The following is a 22,092-nucleotide window of genomic DNA, read 5'->3' on the forward strand; positions in this document are numbered from 1 at the left end:
GTTGCTTTCTTGGAGACGTTTCGTTCCCTAAACTCGGCAACGCACCAGTGTTAGCAAGGAACGGGATCTGCTCTCAGGCTGAGACCTAGCGCCTCGCCCTGTCGGTGGGGGTGGGGGGTGGTCTTAGGGTCCCTTGGGTTGGGCTGTTTCCTGTTAGCTTATGTGGCAGATCCTTGGTTAGGGTGCTGTTTGTTTCTTGAACCTTGGCCAGTTCTCCTGTTAATGGCCCTCAAGAGAGCCCTTTTGCTTGAAGAAGTCGCTTCCCTCTTCTGGCTCACGTGTCCCACCTGGTGGAGGAGGAGACCCAGGCCCCCTTCTCATCCCACTGCCAGCCCCAGATCCTACCCATGGCTCCTTTAATTTTTCCCCACCCAAATGGGTAACTTTAAATTTTCTCCCTGTTAAGTTCCCTGCTACTCATTTCGGCTGCCTGCTGAAGCCGGTCCTGGTCCTTCCGAATCTCCTCTTTCTCCTTTAGTTGCCCCTGCTAGTTTTGCGTTCTCTACATCTCCACCCTTCCCTCCCACCCCACCTTCACTTAGGACAGGGGTAGGCAACCTTGGCTCTTCTATGACTCGTGGACTTCAACTCCCAGAATTCCCGAGCCAGCCATGCTGAGGGGAAAGGGAGAGGTTTCTAAGCCGAGCCGTGCTGGCTCAGGAATTCTGGGAGTTGAAGTCCTCGAGTCATGAGGGGGGCCATAGTTCCCCCATGCTGGCTCAGGAATTCTGGGAGTTGAAGTCCACGAGCCATAAAAGAGCCGAGGTTGCCTACCCCTGACTTAGGAGAAAGGCCGTTTCTTTCCCACAGGGAAGGAAGTTCCGTGCTGGATGAGGGACAACTTTCTGTGCTGAGGGGACTGACGGGTGGGGAAAGGGGCAGCCTGGCTTGTGGGTGATCAGCGCCCCGCATAGCCCTGGGCAGCTGTTCAGTTTCTGAACTCAGAGCTGTGTCAGAAGCAGCCTCAGCTTTGGAGTCCAATATTTCACCTTGCTCAGAAACGAGAAAATACTTTGGCTGCAGGATACCTGACCTGACATTTCAGTGCTTTATGAGGGTGTTTTTTTCCCCCAACCGTAAAAAGCATTATTAGCACCCAAAAATGACAAAGCCAGGTAAAATGGGATGCTTCGGGATGATTTTCATTAGCGTGCTAGAGGTTTTCTAAATAATCTCAGTAAGGAGGATTATACTGCGAGGAGTCCTATTCCTGGCAACTCCCTGTTATTTTATACAGCATTACTGATCGAAAGCCTAATCGGTTATAACACAAGGCCTCCATTAGGTTAGTTTCTCTCAAATGAAATCCAGCCAGCCGTGCTGAATATGCTCTTTACGCTTTCTTCCTCAGGGTCCTCAAGGTGAGCCGGGACCCCCAGGTCAACAAGGAAGTCCCGGCGCTCAGGTGAGAAGGGGCAGTTCCATGAGGTGGGGGTGGGGCTCCGTCGCCCCTTTCGCTGTGGGGTTAGAGTAGGGCTTGTGATGGGCATTCCTAATGTTGGCTAGTCGGTTCATTTGGGGCCTATAGCAAATTCACTTCTCACCACCTAAAATTCCAGCCTAAAGGCCTGGAAAGACAGACCACATTGAGGAGCCACGTCCAAGCTGGCCACGTTTTCCCCTATGGAAGAGACTTCCCTGTATGAAAGGTCTTCCCTGCATTGCCTCCGCGGCAGCCCCTCTGATGTGGGGGGGGGAGATTGAGCACTGGGGGGTCCCCAGCCCCTTGCACCTGACAGCAGCACAGCCGGGGACCTTCCAAGCCAGCACGGAGAGAGACTTGGCACGGTGGTCTCAGCGCTCTGGAAGACGCCACGCATGCTGGAGAAAACCAGAAGATTTTTTCCCCCTTTTCCTCAAGGATGGAAGTCCCAGAGACCACCTTTGCGAGCCTGGTTACCAAGAATCTAGGAGAGTTGCAAGAATCCCAGCAAGCGAACTACTGAACGTGTCTGGGTGCAATTGGGGAGGGGGTTTTCTGAGCCTTTTGCCGCAGCTGTCCAGCGCATAGGGGAGGAGGTTGGTCTCCTGTGGGACACTTGAATCCCTTTTAGACTGAAAACCAGCCCTGTTGCTGAAGCTGCTGTTGGAATTGGGCAAATGGGGAGGGGGTCCATCTTGTTTTGCAGAAGAAAACCTCGGCACTCGCAGACTGGAAGCCGTCCCCTGGCTGAGTTGGGGTTGGGGTTGGGGTTAGGGAAGGATGCGGTGCTGGTGCCCTCTTTGCCTCTCACTCCCCCCTTCTCTTTCTAGGGTCTTCCTGGCCCTCAAGGTCCAATTGGAGCCCCCGGAGAAAAGGTAGGGGGATGGCAAACTCCCCGGCCTCGTTCTTCGGAAGAGGCTGGTGGACTTCGGGGTGGTTCCCGTTCTTGTGCGCAATATCTGCCTGTATATTTCCTTTATTTTCTCTGCTGGGGAGTCTTTTTCCTTTTGCGGAAACGGATCAGGCCTCCGGCTTCTTCATCACAGATTTCTAACATTTGCAGCCTGTGAAAAGAGAGTAGGTGAAAATGGGGGTTGGAGCTGGGAACGCACCCAGGGTCAGTTCAGGCGTTTGAGCAGAGCATTGTCATCTGGCAAAGCTGCTGAATTTCCTCTGGAAGCCCCCCCCCCGGTGGGTTTTTAGGTGGGCAGCCAGCAGAGAAGCGCAAGGCGGCCTCTCCTCCCCTGCTTGAACTGAAAGGCCCCCGCGAACAGATCAATACCTGTCAGAGGATCTTACCTCACAGGCACCTGAGCCAACCTCAGCTCAGCTCCTGCAGAATGTAACCGAGGGCCCCGGCTCGGTCTGAACCCTGCGTTGGGTCACTGGGAAGCCTTTACGGTGGGAACGGGCTCCAAGCAGGAGACGCAAAAGAGATGCACAGAGGTTGTGCTTGAGCCGCCCCTGAAACAGTCAAGGTGTTCCTGGGAAGGAGAGAGCCACGTCTTGGTTCCTCAGAGGAGTCTGCAGACTCTGAAAGCCTAGAGCGTAATTGGCAAACTCGTAAGCTCAGTGCTGTTGCCATCCTGCACGTCGGTTGCAGAAGTGACAGGAGTCCCACCTGCTTTTTCTCCCTTAGGGCCCTCTGGGAAAATCCGGCCTTCCTGGCATGCCTGGAGCAGATGGTCCCCCGGTAAGCCCTGCTGAGAATGCTACAGGAGCCCCCCTTCCCCCCCTCCACTGGATCCCTGCAGTGGGGTGGGCAGGGGGTGTGCAAGATGATCTTCCATTACGCTATAGTCTATGCACAAACCAGCACTGCTTGCAAAGAGCTGCAAGCCACGAGGCTCAGTAAAGGAAGCGGGATGGCTGCAAAATGCAGCTCCCGCCCGAATGTCTTCAGTCCTTGGCACACAAACACGGGCGCTTGGGAACCCGCCCATCTCCAGTTTTGGCTTCTGCAAGGAAGATTTGTTGGTTGTGCATCCCTTGCATCTGCCTACATTAATCAGAGATGCGATTTTGCTGCCTGCTTGTGTCCCACAGAGAGGGGGAAGCTTTCAGGGGGAGGGGGAGCAGGAAAATGCCCTCCGTGCTTCCCCTGCATCCTGGACCTCACCCAGTCCCGGCAGACATGGTGCCTTGACCTCTGTCTTCTTGGGCCAGCCTGCAGAAACGGCCCCAGAACGACAGCCGGGGGCTTGCAGGTGCAGCTCCGTCTCTTCGCTTCTGCTCTTTATGGATAACCGGGAGAAGCGCCAGCAGGAAGGCTGGCAGGGGCAGGGCTGCTTTAGGGCAGGGCAGCCCTTGGCAGGCGCTCAGCAGAGCCGAGTTCCAGAGTTGCTTTCTGTCGAGAGACGCATTGCCACGGCTTGATTTGTGGTGCCACCCATGTCTAGCATGAAGCCCGGCTGTCTTGACCAAGAGGAGCCCCCCCCCCTCTGTTCTTGTTCTTTCCTGGACCTTGGGCCTCGGTCGTATAGATGGCCAGAGCCCTTTCTGTCTAGCTGGCTGCTGAGTACGACAGCCGAGGCCCTTGGACTCTCCGAGAGAAGCTCCCAGCGAAGCTCCCAGCCCAGAGTGCTCGGCCTGCCCCAGCTGGAGCCCCCTGAGGGGGAGGGACACACAAGGCTGGGGGGGAGGGAAGCTGGGCCAAGGGTCTGAACGCGGGAAGGGCAGGCAGCCCAGTTCACGGGCTTCTCTTGCTTTCCTTGCCTGCAGGGCCATCCTGGCAAAGAAGGGCCTCCCGGCGAGAAGGGGACCCAGGTAGGTAGAGGGTGGCCCCCGCATTCCTCTGGTGGGGGAAGGGGCTCGCCAGCAAGATCAGAGATCCTCCCCCCTGGGGGTGCGGGGCAAAGACAACCCCACAGTCTGCAGACTTGAGAGGCCAGAGGTCTCAGGAGACCCACCACGCAAACCAGAGTCGGGAAGGAACCCGATGGGTGCATTTCGATGCTGGTCTAGAGGCCATAACTAACCTTGCTTCTACACCCTCCCTTGTCAGTGGGGTGGGGGGCGAGGGGGAAGTACCACCGAAGGATGTAGCTGCTGGTTGCTTCCAGCTGGAGGACTTTCCTTAAGCTGGCTTCTCAAACCTTTCCCAAGACAGCGATGCCTAGTGGCGTTTGCAGCCAAGCCATTGTTTGCTCAGGGTGTGTGAAGCAGGCCCTCAAGTCCCGGCATATAATACGGGCATTGTCTTCGGCATCACGTTGTATACCCAGCTTGGGGGATTTCTTTACCCGCAAGGTGGGCCCAGCTCTGATTGGCTGGCAGGAAGGGGCACGGATGTCTATTTTCTCTCAAAGGGCATTTCAGGAAGGCTGAATTCTCTCCACCCCCCCCCCCTCCTTGTCCTCCGATCACAGGGTCCAGCTGGCCCCCAGGGCCCACTTGGGTATCCCGGCCCCCGTGGAGTGAAGGTAAGGAAACAGGACCCCCTCTTGGGGCCCTTTTGAATGCTGAGAGGCAGCTGAGGCTTAATGCCCCCCCCCAATTTCTTCCTCTCATAGAGTTGTGTGAAGGTTTCCTGTCCTTTTTGAGCCGGACAAAGGGACACTGGGGACTGCTCGGCCTTCTGTGCCATGGGAGACCCGTTGCCTCCTAGGGGGGTGGAGAGCTAGTCTGCACTTCCGAAAAAGTCGTCCTGGCACAGGCAGGGCTCCATCTAGCCCGGCCTCCGGGCCTCCCCTGAGGCCCAGAACAGGCTTTAGGGATGTTTGCAGGCAAGTCCCAGAGGCCCCGAGGATGGGGAGATACTAAGTGCCAAAGAAGCAAAGTTCCAGCAGCTGCACCTCTGTTGAAGTGGCCAATTTGCCTCCCCCCCCACCCCGGCCTTTAATCAAAATGTCTTCCGCGCCGTTTGAGACTTGAACTCTTCCTCGCTTCATTTGGCTCTCTCCTGGGCCCGAGCGGAGGGGTTGCAAAAGGGCCCACCGATGGCAAGCGGAGGACACCTCTGAAGCGGCTTCCGAGCGAATAACTCAGTTTCTCACGCCAGCATTAAGCGTTTAATGGTGGCTGAACTCTTCACTCTCGATCGTGGCTGTAAACGAGGGATCAGAACTTTGGATATGGTCAGAGGATACATTCCTGGACCGCCCAACTCTTGCCACCCTGGGATGTTGAATGAAGGTGCACTTATAATAATAGAAGTTGGAAGGGACCTTGGAGGTCATCTAGTCGTCCAGCCTCTTCTTAAAAACATCCAGTGTTGGAGCTTTCCCAGCTTCTGGAGACAGGTTGTTCCACTAATTATTTGTTCCAGATTCAGGAAATTTCTCCTTAGTTCTAGGTTGCTTCTCTCTTTGGTTAGTTTCCATCCGTTGCTTCTTGTCCTGCCTTCGGGCGCTTTGGAGAAGAGCTTGACTCCCTCTTCTTTGAGGCAGCCCCTGAGAGATTCCTTTCGCCCACGAGCTTCCCTGCCTGCTCTTCCCTCTTCAATGCAGCCAGAAGCCTTTTCTCTCCCTCTCTCCCCGTCTCTCCCTCCCCCCTCTCTCTCTCCCTCCCCCTCGCTCCCCCCTCTCCCTCTCCCTCTCCCCCTCTCTCTCCTCCTCTCCCTCCCCCTCCCTTTCCCTCTATCTTCCCCCTCTCCCTCCCTCTCTCCCCCTCCCCCTCCCTCTCCGTCTCTTTCTCCCTCTCCCTCTCTCTCTCCCTTTCTCTCCCTCCCTCTCTCTCCCTCTCTCTCCCTCCCTCCCTCTCTTTCCCTCCCCATCTCCCTCCCTCTCCCTCCTCTCTCTCCTTCCCCCCCTCTCTCTCCCTCTCCCTCCCCCTCTCCCTCTCCCTCTCTCCCCTCTCTCTCCCTCCCTCTCCGTCTCCCTCCCCCTCCCTCCCCTCCCCCCTCCCTCTCCTCCCCCTCTCCCTCCCCCTCTCCCTCCCTTTCCCCCCTCTCCCCCCTCTCTCTCTTTCTCCCCCTACTCTGGGAGTGACCAGATGGATCCTTCCTGCTATTCTGCACCTGGGTTGTTGCACAAGTTTCCATTTCCAGGTCAATCCTGACTGAATTGGAAGAATGCCTAAAACTGATCCCAGCAGTGGAAAGCGAACAGAACATCTCAGCATTGAAATCATTAGGCGCCCCCCCTCCCCCACCCAGAAAAATCCACATTGAAGCTGCAAGAAGCCATTTTGAAGGCTGCATGGAGGCCCTGCTGCTTACTGATGCGCAGGTGTGGAGGGAAAGTGGCTGCTGGGTGGGGAAGCGCCCCGGAAACTAATCCACGTTTAGCCACTTAGAGCCAAACAATCCGTGCCGTTTCCCAATCCCTCCCTCCCTCCCTCCCAGCGCACTCTGAATGAGATCACGCATGGAGCTGGCTCAGTGTTGCCTTCTTGCAATATTTATCAGCCTGCATAACGCTGATAGCTAAGCATGAAAAGAAGGAGAGCGACAGCTGTGGCTAAACATGTAATCTGGACAATCTTCTGCATAACATTCAGATATAAAAAATTGGCAATTTAGAACCGCTGAATAAAAGGAGAAAGTCAAATGGGGAGAAAGCAACTTTTTTGGATATTGGCCAAATCTGCTACTGGTTTTAAAAAATGTTTCCTAAAAATGTACTTTTGACTTTTCTCTACTTATTCCTTTTGGCGCAACAGAAGTCAAACTCCCCCCCAACCCCCCATTTCTGCAGTGTCAACTGCCTTTATGGGCCCATCGGTTTGGCCTGCCCTCCAGATCCTGGGAAAGCTAAAGGAAGAGCAGCTGGCCAGGGGTTGGGCTGCCCCTGCAAACCAGCTGCCTCCGGGTGCAGCTCTGTCGCCCATCGAGAGCAACGAGAAACGGGGAACAGCAAATGATCTCAGCCAAGTGCCCGAGAGGGAAACAAACGTTTGCCTGGGCTCATTTCTTGGTTGGAAGGAAGCCATCTGCAGTTCTTGGAAGTGGAAGCTGGCCAGTTTTGGGTCCCCATCAAGATAACCTCAAATGGACCATAGATTCTCCAGAAGATTCGAGGTGGACCGTTGCCTCTAGATCACCTCCACTAGCTGAGACAGGCCGGTCCCCTTCCCGGCTGGAGGTCTGGAGTCATACTTAAAGCTTTCTTTGCTTCCTGCTGCTAGCCCTGAAGGCCTGTCATATTTTTAAGAAGTTTCCATGTCTGCAGCTTTTTTTCATATCTTGCATCAGGCAGAAGTTCGGGGACCACTGCAGGCCCAACCTCTTCCCCCCCTCCAGTAACGGTTTTCCTTCATCTAGTTGGGCTGCAAAGAGACCAGACCTTGAGCTGAGGACAAGGGATGTTGACACAAGTCTAGCAGTCTCCTGGGAGATCAAAAGCCCAGTCCAAGCAAAAGAGAAATATCTCCGCTGCCCAGCTGGCAGCCTTCTCTGCCAAACTCCTCTTATTCTACGCCTTAATTTGGAACCCAAATCCAACCCCCTTGGCATCTAAGCCCGCCCTCTTGGGCACCGGAAGACAAGATACTGCCTTCTTTGGAGGATGGATGTTCCCGTTTCTGAAGACATTATCGTACCTTGTTCACTGCACAAATGTTCTTCCTCTTGATAGCCCCAGGCTGGTGAGCCTCCTTGCCCCCGATCCGCAACTCTCTCACTGTGGGGGGTCACTGCAGGAGGCGCTTCAGGATGGCAGGTCAATGTGGCCAAGAGCAGCCACTGCATAGGTTCTCTTCAGTGCCCCAGAAGGCAAAACAGGGAGGGCTTCCCTACTCTGCACCCCCACAAAGGATCTCTAGATACTACCTCTAGAAGTAGGAAGGGAAGGCACAGAGAGTGGATCATGCAGCTGTGGTTGTCAGGTACCCATCAGACAGCCTGGATCTGTCTCAGGCCGAGAGGAATCCAGGCTGGATGGATTAAGTGGGCTGGGCAGTTGGTGCCACCAGATCAGGCTCCATGTGACCGAGATCCTCGGGTGGACAACCTGCCAGGCCCCAGGGCCGCTCGCCCTGTGCCCGGTGAAATCACTGCCTTTTGTTGTTGTGTTTGCTCTTAAGGGCGCCGACGGCATCCGTGGCTTGAAAGGAACGAAGGGCGAGAAGGTGAGTGAGCCTCCGTTTGAATTCCCTTCTTTCCCCCCCCTCTGCTTTCTGTGCCTTCCCAGAAGGTTCCAGCTCTCTGAGGCTCAGTCTGTTTGCCGCCGCACGACAGGTAGAAATTCAACAGGGCCTCTGCACTTCCTCCATCTCTGTAGCTCCATCACCGGAGAAAGTGCTGAATCTTGCCAAGCAGGCAGCCTGGGCCCACGACTGGCTCTGCCTTAATGAGGCTTAGAATTTGCCTTGTAGGGGAATTCTCTTGATTTCCTAGGTTGCCAAAGTGCAGTTTCGGATTTATGAAAACAAAGTACAAAAAAACGCATTCTCCGTGGGAAAATGGCTTGGACCACAGTACGGACGGGTCACAAAGTTGCCCAGGGGCTGAAAAGTCTCCGATTCTTCCTCATGTACAGAGTTCCCCAGAGTTCCCCTCTCACCCCTTAAAAATGTGCAGGGGCCTGATGAGGCTCCTAACCATCAATATATAAATGGCCTCTAACGCAGAGCCCCCCCCCTTTTGGACAGCTGGTCCCATGTTCGGTTGGCAACACGAGCCCCCCTGGGTCCCCTTTGCACAGGGAGGTGGGGAGCTCATTCGTGAAAGTAGATGCCTTTGATTGACACCTCTCGGGCTGTCTGGGAAACGGGCAGCAGCTTCCAGGGCGGCTTTTACAACCTGGCTGTGACGAGTTTGGAGAGGCAGCACTCTGTCCAGGTGGCCCATCGTGTTGAGCAGCGTTCCGGCCTTGCTCTGGCCTTCAGTCTCCCGCCCTGCCTTCTCCAGACCAGGCAGCAGCTGCAGGGACTGCCGAAGGAAGGAGCAAAGGCCCAGTGTTGCTCTTGGGCTCCTGTGCCCACCTCCCGGTCCCTGACGGGCCTGCTTTAGGCCGTGATGCTCCATCGATTGAAACGCAACAGTAGACACCTTTGCTGACCGGAAGAAATATTTACGGCTGGCCGGGAGTCCTTTCTGAAAAGCCTGGGCTGGAGTGGGCCAACTGAGAGTGATTTGTGGCCTGCCCTGGGACTTTCTCCCACCTGTTATCAGTCCAGCTGGCAGACTTGGCTCCTGATGGAAGAAGGGGAGCAGGAGGGCCCCCAGTTTTCGCTGGATTTGCGGGAGGGGGTGGGAGGTTTTGGGGACCTTGAGCAGGACGTCCTCCATGGACGTGAAAGTCTTCTAATTGGTTTCATCCCATTCGCTTCCTCTGCTCCACTGGAAATGACTTTCCCACTTGCCCAAGTGTCACCTGTCTCGCCTTTGAGAACTAGATGGCGAATCGGTTTCATTGAGCAATGGTCTTTAAAGGTAGGAGCTTTCCAGAACCTTCTTAAGAAGGAAGCGTCTTCGGTGGAAAAAAAGCTAGAATGATGAGTCCAATAGCTCAGGAAAATGGCTTGCCCTGTAAACCACAGAGTTTCAGAATGAAGAGGTCCACCTTCTCCTCCACTCTCAGAGCAGAGAGGTACAGATGCTGCATTGTGTCATGTCTCCTGCCTACGATTGTATATCTCCCTCTTCCTGGGAGAATTTATCTGTTTCTGCACAAGGTATATCCTACGTGGTGTTTCTTACAACTGCAGCTCCTTTCCCATCAAATATTCTGGCTGGTAATTATAGGGATGGAAGCCGGCCCCGGTGGGGAGCCTGCCCTAGGTATTCTCTGGGTCCAGAGCACCTGGCCCATGAAATCTCCTGAATTTCCTGACCATCTCAAAAGGCCCTCTGTTCAGGATTCCATCTGGATAGAGTTCCCTCAATCAGAAGCCGGCGAATGGTCCAAATTAGCAGTGATTGGACTTACTAAAATGTTGCAAGACCTCACCAAAAGTTGGCAAGATTTGAAATTTTTGTATGAGATCTCGTGGGATTATGGCAACTGTTATTTCCCAGAATTTAGTGAAATCACAAAAGCCAAAATTGGCAAATGGGAGTGTGGGAAGTCTGAAGAAAAAAATGCCCGTCCTTGCCCTGAATGTTGAAATGCTTGGTTGGGAACTGTATTGTTGGAGGGTGAAAGCACAGATCCTTCTGTCACACCCAGCAAGTTGGCCTGCTGGTCTAGGGCAGGGGTAGGCAACCTTGGCTCTTTTATGACTTGTGGACTTCAACTCTCAGAATTCCTCAATCGGCCATTTTGATGAAACTGCGGGCTTGGATCCAGACCAGGGGTCTTCAAACTTGGCCCTTTTATGACTTGTGGACTTCAACTCCCAGAATTCCTGAGCTAGCATGGCTCAGCTTGGAAACCACTCCCTTTCCCCTCAGCATGGCTGCCTCAGGAATTCTGGGAGTTGAAGTCCACAAGTCACAAAAGAGCCAAGGTTGCCTACTCCTAGTCTAGACCCTGCGAAAGAGGGGCAGTTGTTGAAGTGTTGGTTGTGCAGGAAGTGTTGGTTGTGCACTGTGGGCATCCCTAACAAGGTCCCTCTTGTTCTCCTGCAGGGTGAAGATGGCTTCCCAGGATTCAAAGGCGACATGGGCATTAAAGGCGACCGGGTGAGTTCTGGCACTTCTTCTCCAGGGCCAGAAATGAAAACTCTTGATGTCTGGTCTCAAAGCTCTCCGCTGGTCCTTCTGCTCAAGGAGTCTCCCAAGAGTCTCCCTGGCCTTCTAAGCTGATAATGGTGCCCCTTTCCCATCTTCTCGGAACTGACCAAATTTATGCTTGACACAGGATTTGGAAATAGGGCAGTCGGGAATGCAAGCAGCTCCCCCAGAAGTGTTCTTTCCGCTGCTTTATCTCCCATTCATTAATTGTGGAGCTGGTGTCTATCATTAGGGGGCTTTTAATCAAAGTATCACTTCCCCGTTCAGTCTAAGCCAACCATCCCGATATTGCAGCCTGCTCTCTTTTTACAATAGTGGCCGGTTCTTGGCCTGGGATTGGGAAGATGGTAACTTAGCCAGTTCCATGCAACCTTTTTTTAAAAAACAAAAACAAAGACCTAGTTGTTGGTGGGTCCCATAAAGTGACTGCTTGATTGCTCACCCCAGAATAGCTCCTTTCTGCATGGAAAAAACAACAAACAACCCCCCCAGCTACGGCAGAAAATAGCAAATATTCATTTCAGGGAAAATGAGATTGTACCGCTTTTCTGGAAAAACACACGTGCAATGCAAAACAACACCAGCAGATAAATTATTCAAGTGCCTTCTAAACAAAACCGAACGGTATGTCTTTTGGGCTGCTGAAGAAGCTGATAGGCGCTCTGCCCTGTTTTCTCGCTCCCTCTCCCTCCTTCGTCATGGAAACAATGCCTTAGCCCTCTGTTGATACCTGGGCATTGGGCCTGACCATGTGGCACGGTGCCTTATGCCTTGAGAAGGTCTCCGGGGGTCTTCTGCAATAGCTTGGCCCCTGGCCAAGGGTGGGAGCTGCTGTGGAAGGGCTATTGGTGGAAATTGGCGGAGCGCTGCCAAGCTTGGCCCAACGTGCGATGAACCTTTTTGGGTTGATGGTTTGAAAATTATCCTTCCCCCGCACACGGTCAAATCTTTTGCCTCTGACCCCAAACTACTCCTAACTTGGACTGTCTCCTGGGACTTACCAAGCATTCCCTCAGGGGTGGGCAAAATGCCAGGCTTCAGGGATCTTCCATTACTCTGATGGTTAGAAATCAGGTAGTTAGGAAAAAGGGTAGCAGGGCATGAAGAGCAGGGGGAAAGAGGCAGCCTGGATCTGCAGGCATAACACGAAGCTGCCTGTTTTGTCCAGCTGAGCCTGGCCTGCTCTTCGCTAGAGAAGCTCCCATAGATCAGGGCTTTTCAACCTTTTCACCCATTCTGCCACTTTTAGGATATGGCAACATCCGAGGACCACCAGTCTCCTAGCAAGGTGTCAAAAACTTGATGACTCCCCTCCCCCAAAAAGGAAAAAAGTGATGAAGTACAGGTAGTCCTTGACTTACAACAGTTCGCTTAGTGACTGTTTGAAGTTACAATGCCACTGAAAAAAGTGCCCCCCAAGCCACAGCCGAGCAAGACGCCTGCCTGCCCGGCGGCGCTCTTCCTCCTGATCCTGGCGCTTCCGCTGAGCCCCGACAGCCCTGCAGCTCCAGCCATCTCTCGCTCAGGCTTGTGCGGTGCTGCCACCAGTTCAGCTCATTCCCCTCCCCCGCTACTACTTTTCTAGGATGGTTTCGTACCACCTGCCGGGTGCCAATGTACCACAGGTGGTACCCGTACCACTGGTTGAAAAGCCCTGCCTTAGAATAATGAGTTTGCCTTGACGTGGCTTACTCCTAAATGCAGCAGCAGCCTTCAGAGCGTCTCCAGCTCTTCCAAAAAAGGAATCCGGGCCAGAAAAGGTCTGATGATGTGGTCCTGATTCAGCCTGTCTGAAACCGAGCACGAATCTTTTCTCTAGTTCCCAGAAAGCAAATGCTGTCTGGAAAATTTAGCTACTCTGAGGCTGCATTCACACGGATCTTCCCCCAGGTCAACAAAGGCCCAGTGGCTTTATGTGCACAGCGCACAGATCAAAGTTAACTTTGATTAGGGACTTTTTGGTTGAGCCTGTTCCGCAAACCCGGCCTGTTGGACGAGCGTCTGGCTCATAGCCCTAGTGAGGGACCAGGAGCCAAGCTAAGCCAAATCAGCCTCTTTATCTCCGATGCTTTCTTGTCCTTCTCAATTCTTTGGGGACTCTGCGTGGACGCCATTTTCTCCATTGATTCGGGCGGTTTGTTACCGGTGTCTTCAAACACTGACACAGAAAGGTTTTTTTTTTTTTAAAGGCAGAAATAGTAATCTCATTTTCAATTTTTTGTAGGGTGAAATTGGCCCTCCTGGTCCTCGTGGTGAGGATGGGCCAGAAGGCCCGAAAGGTCGCGGTGGCCCCAATGGAGAGCCAGGCCCACTGGGTCCGTCTGGAGAAAAGGTGGGTGCTCCTGAGGTTCCCGTTGACTCCATGCTTCCCCTCAGGCCCAGAATGCAACCTCCTCTGGAGAAATGTTGCCGAGGCTCCCAGCTTTTGGTTAATGACTCCTGATCTACCTGCAGGCTTGCTCCAGTACAAGGATGGTGCAAGTGGAAGCTCACTTGGTGACGCTGCCCCTTGCTGTCTTGGGATGGAAATGTAATCCCAGATCTGGAAGATTCCTGAAGATTCTAGGGATGAACTGATATTCCTTTCAACCTTTACCATTTGCTAAATCGTGGGATTTACTTGGTGATGAATCTTCAGGAACGAAGAGCTGTGTTCTCCTCCATCTTCCTTCTCCTCCAACATCATCACCATCATCCTCCACCTCTCTTTGTTTTCACAGGGAAAACTTGGCATTCCTGGTTTGCCTGGATACCCTGGAAGACTTGGCCCCAAGGTAACGTTTGCCCCTTTTCGTAAATGAATTTCCATTTCAGTGTGCAAGTTAGAACCACGTGAGCTGAGCTGCTGGTTGAGTTTACCGAGACATTGTGCAACCAGCCAGGTGCAACGGGAAGGCGCTGCGTGTCTCTGCAGCGCTAAGTAGGTCAGCGAGGCCACGGCTGGGGAGCAAGAGAGGCTGGCCGATGCTCCGGAGGAGGCAGACTCCGTGTCCACCTTCACTGTGGGAGGCTCTGAGTCTCTCTGGGGGCTCCCCGCAGCTCGGAAGAGGAAGCTGCGATAGTTTCTGACGAATTTGTTTCTGCAATTTGAATTTGCTGGGGGGGGGGGACATTATACTTCGAGTTACTGTCAGTCGTTCGGAAGAACTGAAATCTTTTTTTTTCTCCTTTGCTGCCTTTGCTCCAAAGACAGTCAGCTAGACACCAGTTTGTGGAACCCTTAAACCTCACTGGTGGGTAAAAGGCCCCATCGCCCTCCCAGGGACTGACCCTGCAACCCCCAACCCCCTGCCTTTCTTCAGCAGTATGGGCATTGGTTGTCCTGCAAGCCCAGACCCATGGCAGTGTTCTTGAGTTCCTTTGCTGGTTTGTTGGCTGCTCTCACAATCCGCCCTGGCTTTGCCTGGCAAAATGGGACGGCCCAGAACTGACAGTCAATCATCTTCTCCTTCCCCCCCCCCACTGCTATTTCCCCCACAAGATAATTGTGCAATCAGTGCAAAGGAGCCCACGTGGGGCGTGGGAGTCCAGTCAGGTGGGTTTTGCCCTTGACGGCACCACCAGCTGACAGGGAGGTTGGCATAAGATGCAACTGTTGGTGCCTAAGCCAGCTTCACATTTATATCATATGACAGCTCCCAAATTTGGAGAGCCTGATCCAGCTCGATTTAAGGCTCTCCCCACCCTGTCCTGGAAGGGAAGTCAAGGGGAACCCCTGTGAAACCCGAGGCTGCCCCTGTGAAGCGGGTGCCACAGCCTGTGGCCCATGTTCTTCGGCACTGCCAGTCCTACGGGGATATTCACCAGGAGTTGGTTTTATTTATTTATTAAATTTGTACACCCCCCCTCTTTTGTTTAAAGTGCTGGAGCACTCTGATAATTTTTATTTGCACTCTCTATCAAACAATCAAGATAAATCTATTTCTCCGAAAGTAGCAAAATTGTGCTGTTCTGTTATGTGTAAACTTCCCCCACCCACGTTTGCCAATCGTTCTTGTGATGAGGGGAGTCTTGTGTTGTTCAATTTATGGAATGTACTTTTATTGGCCAACGTCTGAATTAACGCTCCTCTCCGTGTGTCCGTCTGGGTCGGAGAGGCAAGGTGAGCATTTGACCCAGAGCCCTCCAGGTGCCGAGGGCTTCGGAGGTGTTGCCTTTCTTGTGCTTCTGTGCTCTCTTTAAGGAAGGAGAGAAATGTCTCGCAAAATATACGGTATACATGGGCAAGACTCCGAGGTGATGCATTGAGCCGCATTGCAGCCTTTCTTAGATACCTGGCTAAACTTAACCATTTTAAAACTTCCCTTGGAAGATGCTTCACTCAAGCCAGAATCTCTAGGAAAACTGATGCGAGCATCATAAAAGCTCATCTTAGTAAGACGAGAAGCAGCAGTGTGGAGCAGGTCCATCAGCTCCAGGCTCCAGGGGATGAAAGAGCAAAGCAGAGCAACCACTGTGGACGGTCCTGACCCTCTGAGGAGAGTCCTTTGCTGCCAGCATCGTCCACCGCTGCCTGGGTGGAGTCTTCCCTTGGGACCCTTCTAGTCCTTGTGCCAAAGCTGTAGCATTCCCTTCTGCCTGGGAGATTCTCCACGCATGCTGTTCGGCCATTATAATTGTGGAAAATGGCGAGCAAGACAGACCTGTAAAGCAATGGCCCAGTTTGCATGATGGACGGTTTCATTTCTCTTCTTAAATAGAAGAGAGGGAGAGGAGGAGGAGGAAGTCCCTATCCACTGACTAAGGGTCATCTCAGGGTCCCTCTGACACAGGGAGGATTGTCACGAAGCACAAGGTCATAATGGCCATTGGCCCATGCCACTGACTCCCTCGCACGCCCAACTGCTAGGGAAGGGCCTCGGTGTCCCCTTCATTTCTCCTCCAGTCCACGTCTTGCCACACAAACCATCTGCAGGGGCTCAGTGAGGGGTCAGCCAGAGCGGTTTTCCCAGCTCCATTTGGCCTTTTCAGCCTGCTGCAGGCTGCCCCCCCACTCCATCTCTACTGCCATTTGGCTGTGAGGGGGAGGGGACAATCTGGCCCGGGATGAGTGCAGACTCCAGGGGGCTGAAGGAAGGCTGGGCATCCTGGCATTTCTTCCTTCCAGGCATGAGGTTCACTAGCCAAGGATGACCATTGTGGAATCCTGGATTCTCTCTTGAACCATCTGCCACAAGGAGCTCACAATGGTTCCAGAGAACCGTCGTGTCCCCTGTTCTGTTCCAGCCTACGACCAGCCCTGTTTGTGTGTTAGGGACAGCCCCTTTTTCCTTTTTACAGTCAATAGGCTGGAAAAAACCAACACAAATTTATTTACAGTTCAAACAAAAAAGCAACAGAATATTTCCGTCAATAAACGAATGAAAATATCAAACAAGAGTCAACAAACAAGAGTTAAACAGAAGTATCAAGAACAGACCAGGATTCTCTTAGTATGTCTCCAAACGGTTGCCTTCAGCAACCAGCCCCGCCCACACCTTCCCCTCTTATTATCAGTCCCAAGGCGTGGCTTCTCAATGCCTTCTCCTCCTTTCACTGAGTTGCCTCATTGATTTTCTCTGCTCTGCTCTGCTGGATTGCCTTTTGCTTCTAGCGTCTCTGAACAGATTCAGCTGTGACTCTTCTCAGTCCGACACCTCCTCCTCACACAGCTGAGCCTCATGAGGAACACGACTGGAGGGGCCAGGCTGAGAGTCCTGCAGTGCATCAGAGCCTCCCTCTGACACCAAAGACTCTTCAAACCCGTCCTCCTCCTCCTCAGATTCATCGGACTCAGCTGCTGGGAGCACAGGCTGACACGGAATCGCAACACTCCCTCCGGTTGCGTCTCCATATCCTTTCTTCTCTGCTTACTTTTTCTCTAGGGTTCCATTGGATTTGCAGGCTTCCCAGGAGCCAACGGAGAGAAAGGAGGAAGGGTAAGAGGGGGCTTTGTCGGGGGCTTCCGGGAGATCTCTTTCACCGGCTGTTGCTCGCTGGGTTTTTACATTTTCTGCAGTGGTTATTTCTGCCCTTGAAGACAGGATATAGGGAAGTCTGGACAAGGCATAAATTTGCCTCCCCAAAACAAAGCAAACAAAAAGTAAAAGGCACAGAGCCACACACACCTCCTTTAACTAAAACGCTTCTTTCTTCTGGTTAACGCTTAAAAGGGAAAAAAAGTAACCCAGTCACAGCCGCTGGGTGCAAAAGACAGCAGGGCTTCAGAGAGCACCAGAAGGGTCTGCAGAGGGTCCCCCAAGCTTTATGACAGAGGTGGTCCCGTCACCTCGCCCACTCCAGAATCTCAGTAAATCTCTTTCTCTTTTAACTCCTGCGATAAAAATACCTTGTCTTCGGTGCGTGAGAACGAATCAATGTCAGAATCGGCCAGAGGGGCACAGAATGGAGGGATTTCTGGCCAAATTTGCAATGCTGGATAGTTTGTTCCAGAATATTAACAACTTTGAAAGGAAAAAAAATCAGTAAAAAAAAGAAAAGAACATATTCAGAATAAGGTCATGTTTCACCTGTGCCCAGGGGCCCACCGGGGTGGGGCCGGCAGACCCCTGGGTGTAAGAATGATAAAGAAGGAGATGCACCCGAACTGGCCACTTCCAGTGGCTTTGGGAAGGGATGTTATGTTCCCAATCGTCTAAGCGAGATCCGGGTATTCCTGGCAATTAGAGAAGATCAAGAGCCTTGGTGGAGCAGTGGGCTAATGCCTCCTTAAGTAACACCAGCTGCCTGCAATTAGTGCAGGTTCGCATCCCACCAGGCTCAAGGTTGACTCAGCCTTCCATCCTTCCCAGGTAGGTAAAATGAGGACCCAGATTGTTGGGGGCAATTAAGCTGACTTTGTAATAATGCCGCTTGGGGTGTGTGTGTGAAAGCCCTAACAAGCAGTCATATACATAGAATGAAGGCTACTGCTAAGTTTGTAAAGCCGCCCTGAGTCTTCGGAGAAGGGCGGGATATAAATGGAATTAAAATAAAATAAATAAATAAAATCAGAATCAGAATAGCTGGAAGGGACCTTGGAGGTCTTCTAGTCCAACCCCCTGCTGAAGCAGGAGAACCTCCACCATTTCAGACAAGTGGCTGTCCAGTCTCTTCTTAAAAGCCTCCAATGTTGGAGCAGCCACAACTTCTGAAGGCAATTTCTGTTCTTATCAACCAAGATCAAGCGCTCCGGCAAGTTGCTTGCGCAATTATCAGAGCAAATCCAGTTTGTACAGTTCTGGCAGGGACTATTCAGTTAGAGAGAGAGCAGGAATAGCATCAAAGTTCCTTTTGTTCATCTCATTTAAATACAGATTACTTCTACCGTAACAGGCCTGCTCGGTAGGACTGCTGGAGATATATCGTTTTTCAGCCTGTTCATATTTTGCAGTCTCAATTTCATTTACAAAGCTTGAGAACAGAAGAAGCAAGGCTGTGTTTTCATTCTTTTATCCCCCATCTTTTTTCCCCCCTGCTGCATAGTTTTTATTTCTTGAACGTGAGCCACGCAGGGTCTCTCTCACTGGTTGGGGAGGGGGCGATATTGGGAGACTGGCTGCAACCCAGCCTACCTGAAGTGATCAGTCTGATGTGGGATCCTGGCTGTGGGGCAGGCCGAAGACCAGGAAGGGGTCCCAAGAGGTGGCAAAGTCAGAGTGAGGCAATGACTGAACAGAATTCTGGAAGGGCGGAGTGACGTTTTGCAGCTGGCTTGGTCCAGGAGAAGCGATCCTCAGCTTACCACAATTCATTCAGTGACTGCTCAAAGTTACAACGGCACTGAAAAATGTGACTTATGACCATTCTTCACAGTTATGTCCTTTGCAGCATCCCCATGATCATGTGATCAAAATTCAGAAGCTGGTTCATACTTATGACGGAGGCAGTGTCCCGGGAGGGGTGGGGTGGGGTGTCACGTGATCCCCTTTTGCGACCTTCTGACAAGCAAAGTCAAAGGGGTTGAAGCTGGGTTCACGTAACAACTGTGGCAAAGAAAGGTCATAAATTGGGGCAAAGCTCACTTAACAAATGTCTCACTTAGCAACAGGAACTTTGGGCTTGATTACGGTCATAAATCGAGGATTACCTGTAGTTAAGGCACTGGATTACCCCGGTTCTGGTCCCAGCTGCTTTTTCTCTCGGTTCGCAGGGCACCGCTGGCAAACCGGGACCCAGAGGACAGCGAGGACCCACGGTAAGAAGAGACGCTTCCGGTCCCTCCTCTTCCTCCTTGCTCCGGAGTTGCTGCCCGAATCCCAGGCAGTCCGGAGCACGTCGAGGGCTGCCTGTCGGTGGACGAGGGCTCCTAGGTCACTTTTTCAAGGGAACCTGCCCACTTCAAATTCCTGACTCTCTGCAGAGTGCAGAAGCGGCGCAGCCACCAAGCGAGTTCCGAACTTGGCAATGCGCAACGCGAGTCGCCAGGAGGGGAAGAGGGCACGTTGGGTTAGAACGAGCAGAAATTGCATAAACCCAGAAATTGCGCGAGGGAATATTGCCTACAAAAATATGCCTAAAAATATATTCAGACTTACACGTTAGATTTTCATGTTAAGCTGGAAGCGAATGGAATGTCACGTGAGGAAGGAAAGAGCTGTTGAATGCCTCCCTTTCCCCCCCTCCCTCCGTGCTGACATCACCTTCTCCTTGTCTGCTCTCAAGGGTCCCCGAGGAGAACGCGGCCAGCGAGGCATCACAGGGAAGCCTGGTCCAAAGGTACTGAAAAACTCTCTTCCCGGTGCCAGTTCAGCGCTGGGGCCGGTCTTCAGCTTCCCTTTGCTTGTAGAAAGAGACTGAGGGAGGGTGACTCAGCTTGCAGAATGTGGTCCACCATTGCTGGTCACTTCAGCCTGGGTTGCAAGGGTTTCAGTGTAATAATAACTTGGAGACGGCAGAAGAACAATTGGGGGAAATGACAAAATGCAAAGATCTGCAAGTAGAACGACTGTGGCCAAAGAAAGCAAAGATTGCGCAATCCCAAAACATCGGGAGCACCAGTGGAGCACCATCCGCATTTACAAAATCGCCATCGTTCAATTGCAAAAGGCAGCTTCACCCTAGAACAGTTTGCCTCCTGCAACAATACTTCTAATATTGTCAGAGGACAGCTGCCTATCCCCGGTCCTGTGGAAGGATAGTTAGATAAAAATGCCAAATCCAATCTAAACATTTGGCTGACCGTGCAACCAACCATAATTTATTAAATGTATATGTTGCCCGACATGAGTATGAGTGACTCCCATACTCGCCAGGGTGTCTTGTTTATGTAATTAACAGGTCCTGGCAGAGACATTAATCATAGAATGTAGAATAGCAGAGTTGTAAGGGACCTTGGAGGTCATCTAGTCCAACTCCCTGCACAAGTAGGAGAGTCTAAACCATTCCGGACAAATGACCGTCCAGTCTCTTCTTCAAAAACCTCCAGTGATGGGGCACTCACAACTTCGGAAGGCAAGGCATCCCACTGGTTGATTGTTCCCCCAGTTCCCAGTGCTTTTTTGTCTTTCCTAATCATCCAACACACGTTTTTTCCCTCCGCTTGGAAGGGAAGGGGAGACCATGGATAGAACAAGCCCTGTCTACGTACTTGGAGGGTGAGCTGAGGGCTCAGAAGCCTCCGCTCTTGCTTCCCAGCCACGCCTGCGTCTCCCTGGGAGGGCTGGGAAATAGACGGTTGCCCTTGAAAATTCTCTGGGCAGGAAGTGCGGCAGAGAAGGTCCGCGTGGCAACTCTCCGGTCTCAGATGGCGCAGCTGGGTTCCCTTTCCTGACTGGGGCTCCCAGCTTGCCTTCTAGGAGGGTCCCAGGATGCCTTTTTTGTGTTGCAAGCTGCCCAGAGTCGTTGAATAGGAAAGGAAATGCCATCACAGTTGGGTGGGGGCTGCTTCCTCCTTCTCCGCTGGGCAGATGGGCGTTCCTAGGAAGCAAGTCCAGCGCCGAGAGAAGGGCTTGTCAAGCGCATGACAGCCCATCCTCCTGACAGGGTCTGAGGGGCAGCAGTGGGGCTTCTGGGGGGGTATTTTTGTTAACTAACTGGTCCCGGGGCCTGAAAAGGTTTAAAAACCCGTGATCTGATGCCACACAGGAGCTTAGTGCAAGGTGACCACTTAGTAAGGATCCGAGCGATGGGCAGCTCTGAAGGGGCAGAAGCCAAATGAAGAGCTGAAGCCGTTCTCGTCAGGTGCATGAGACCCTGAGTGCAAATTATGCAAGCGCTGGTGTTTTGTTCAAGGGAGTTGCAGGTTACTTCCCCTTCCGCCTGCTCCTGTGTAGTTCCCCCCCCCCCCTGCGGATTGATGTCTCTGCTGGGAGAGGCCAGGCTGAGTATGAGAAAAGCCAGAGTTTCACAGACATTGTGATCAACCTCTCCATCCGGTAAAAGTTACCCCCCCCAAATAAGGGGCAAAGAATAAACCTGTCCCCAATGATCCTAAGCATCTGCCAGTCTCAACCTTTAGTGTCGAGGATGACCGGAGGGTAATGGCTTATTGGCACTGAACTGATGATTCTCTTTTTTGCCTTCCAAGGGCAATTCTGGTGGGGACGGACCTCCAGGACCTCCAGGTGAACGGGTAAGGTCAAGCCAGCCGTGGCTGAACACGTGTGCCCCAGTTTGCGCTTCAGGTAGAAAGACGGGGCGGGACTTCTCGATGTGCATCAGTGCTGCCAAGGCAGAAGGATTAATCTGGCCAGATGCTCAGGCGGAGAATTGCTCCCTCTGTGCAGGGTAGCACCCCTAACCCTTGTGTTTCTTGCTCCCCAAGGGACCTCCAGGCCCGCAAGGACCCACCGGGTTTCCTGGACCAAAAGGGCCCCCGGTAAGTCCAGCCAAGAGCAGGAAAAGCCGTGGGAGAGAGGTTTGCCTCTGCTTACCCAGGCCTCTCCAGGCTAAAATGGGCTCAAGGAAGCTCAGTGCAGAATCTGCTCTGCTGCACGTGAGGACATGATTACCTTGAATGCTCTCAGTTTTACTGAAGATCCCGTTTCCTTCCTTCCCTAGGGTCCTCCGGGAAAAGATGGATTGCCAGGCCATCCCGGGCAGAGAGGCGAAACGGTCAGTCCTTTGATGTTTTCACCGTTTTTGCTTGATCTGGCAGGAGCTTTTTCTCTCTCTTTTGACTGAGCCGGTCCTT

General features: G+C 52.7%; 1 protein-coding gene across 1 annotated transcript in view; it reads left to right on the forward strand.

Annotated features, from left to right (window-relative positions):
- COL5A1 (collagen type V alpha 1 chain) overlaps positions 1–22,092 on the forward strand; it is a 203,237-nt gene that overhangs the window by 135,584 nt on the left and 45,561 nt on the right. The window contains exons 23-37 of the mRNA XM_083375260.1: positions 1,352–1,405; positions 2,254–2,298; positions 3,063–3,116; positions 4,145–4,189; positions 4,792–4,845; positions 8,387–8,431; positions 10,875–10,928; positions 13,204–13,311; positions 13,700–13,753; positions 16,844–16,897; positions 19,111–19,155; positions 19,623–19,676; positions 21,487–21,531; positions 21,724–21,777; positions 21,960–22,013. Coding sequence (XP_083231386.1) covers positions 1,352–1,405; positions 2,254–2,298; positions 3,063–3,116; positions 4,145–4,189; positions 4,792–4,845; positions 8,387–8,431; positions 10,875–10,928; positions 13,204–13,311; positions 13,700–13,753; positions 16,844–16,897; positions 19,111–19,155; positions 19,623–19,676; positions 21,487–21,531; positions 21,724–21,777; positions 21,960–22,013 — 819 coding nt within the window. The remainder of the gene's footprint in view (positions 1–1,351; positions 1,406–2,253; positions 2,299–3,062; positions 3,117–4,144; positions 4,190–4,791; positions 4,846–8,386; positions 8,432–10,874; positions 10,929–13,203; positions 13,312–13,699; positions 13,754–16,843; positions 16,898–19,110; positions 19,156–19,622; positions 19,677–21,486; positions 21,532–21,723; positions 21,778–21,959; positions 22,014–22,092) is intronic.

Source organism: Vipera ursinii, assembly GCF_947247035.1.
Source record: "Vipera ursinii genome assembly, chromosome: 16".
Lineage (NCBI taxonomy): Eukaryota > Metazoa > Chordata > Lepidosauria > Squamata > Viperidae > Vipera > Vipera ursinii.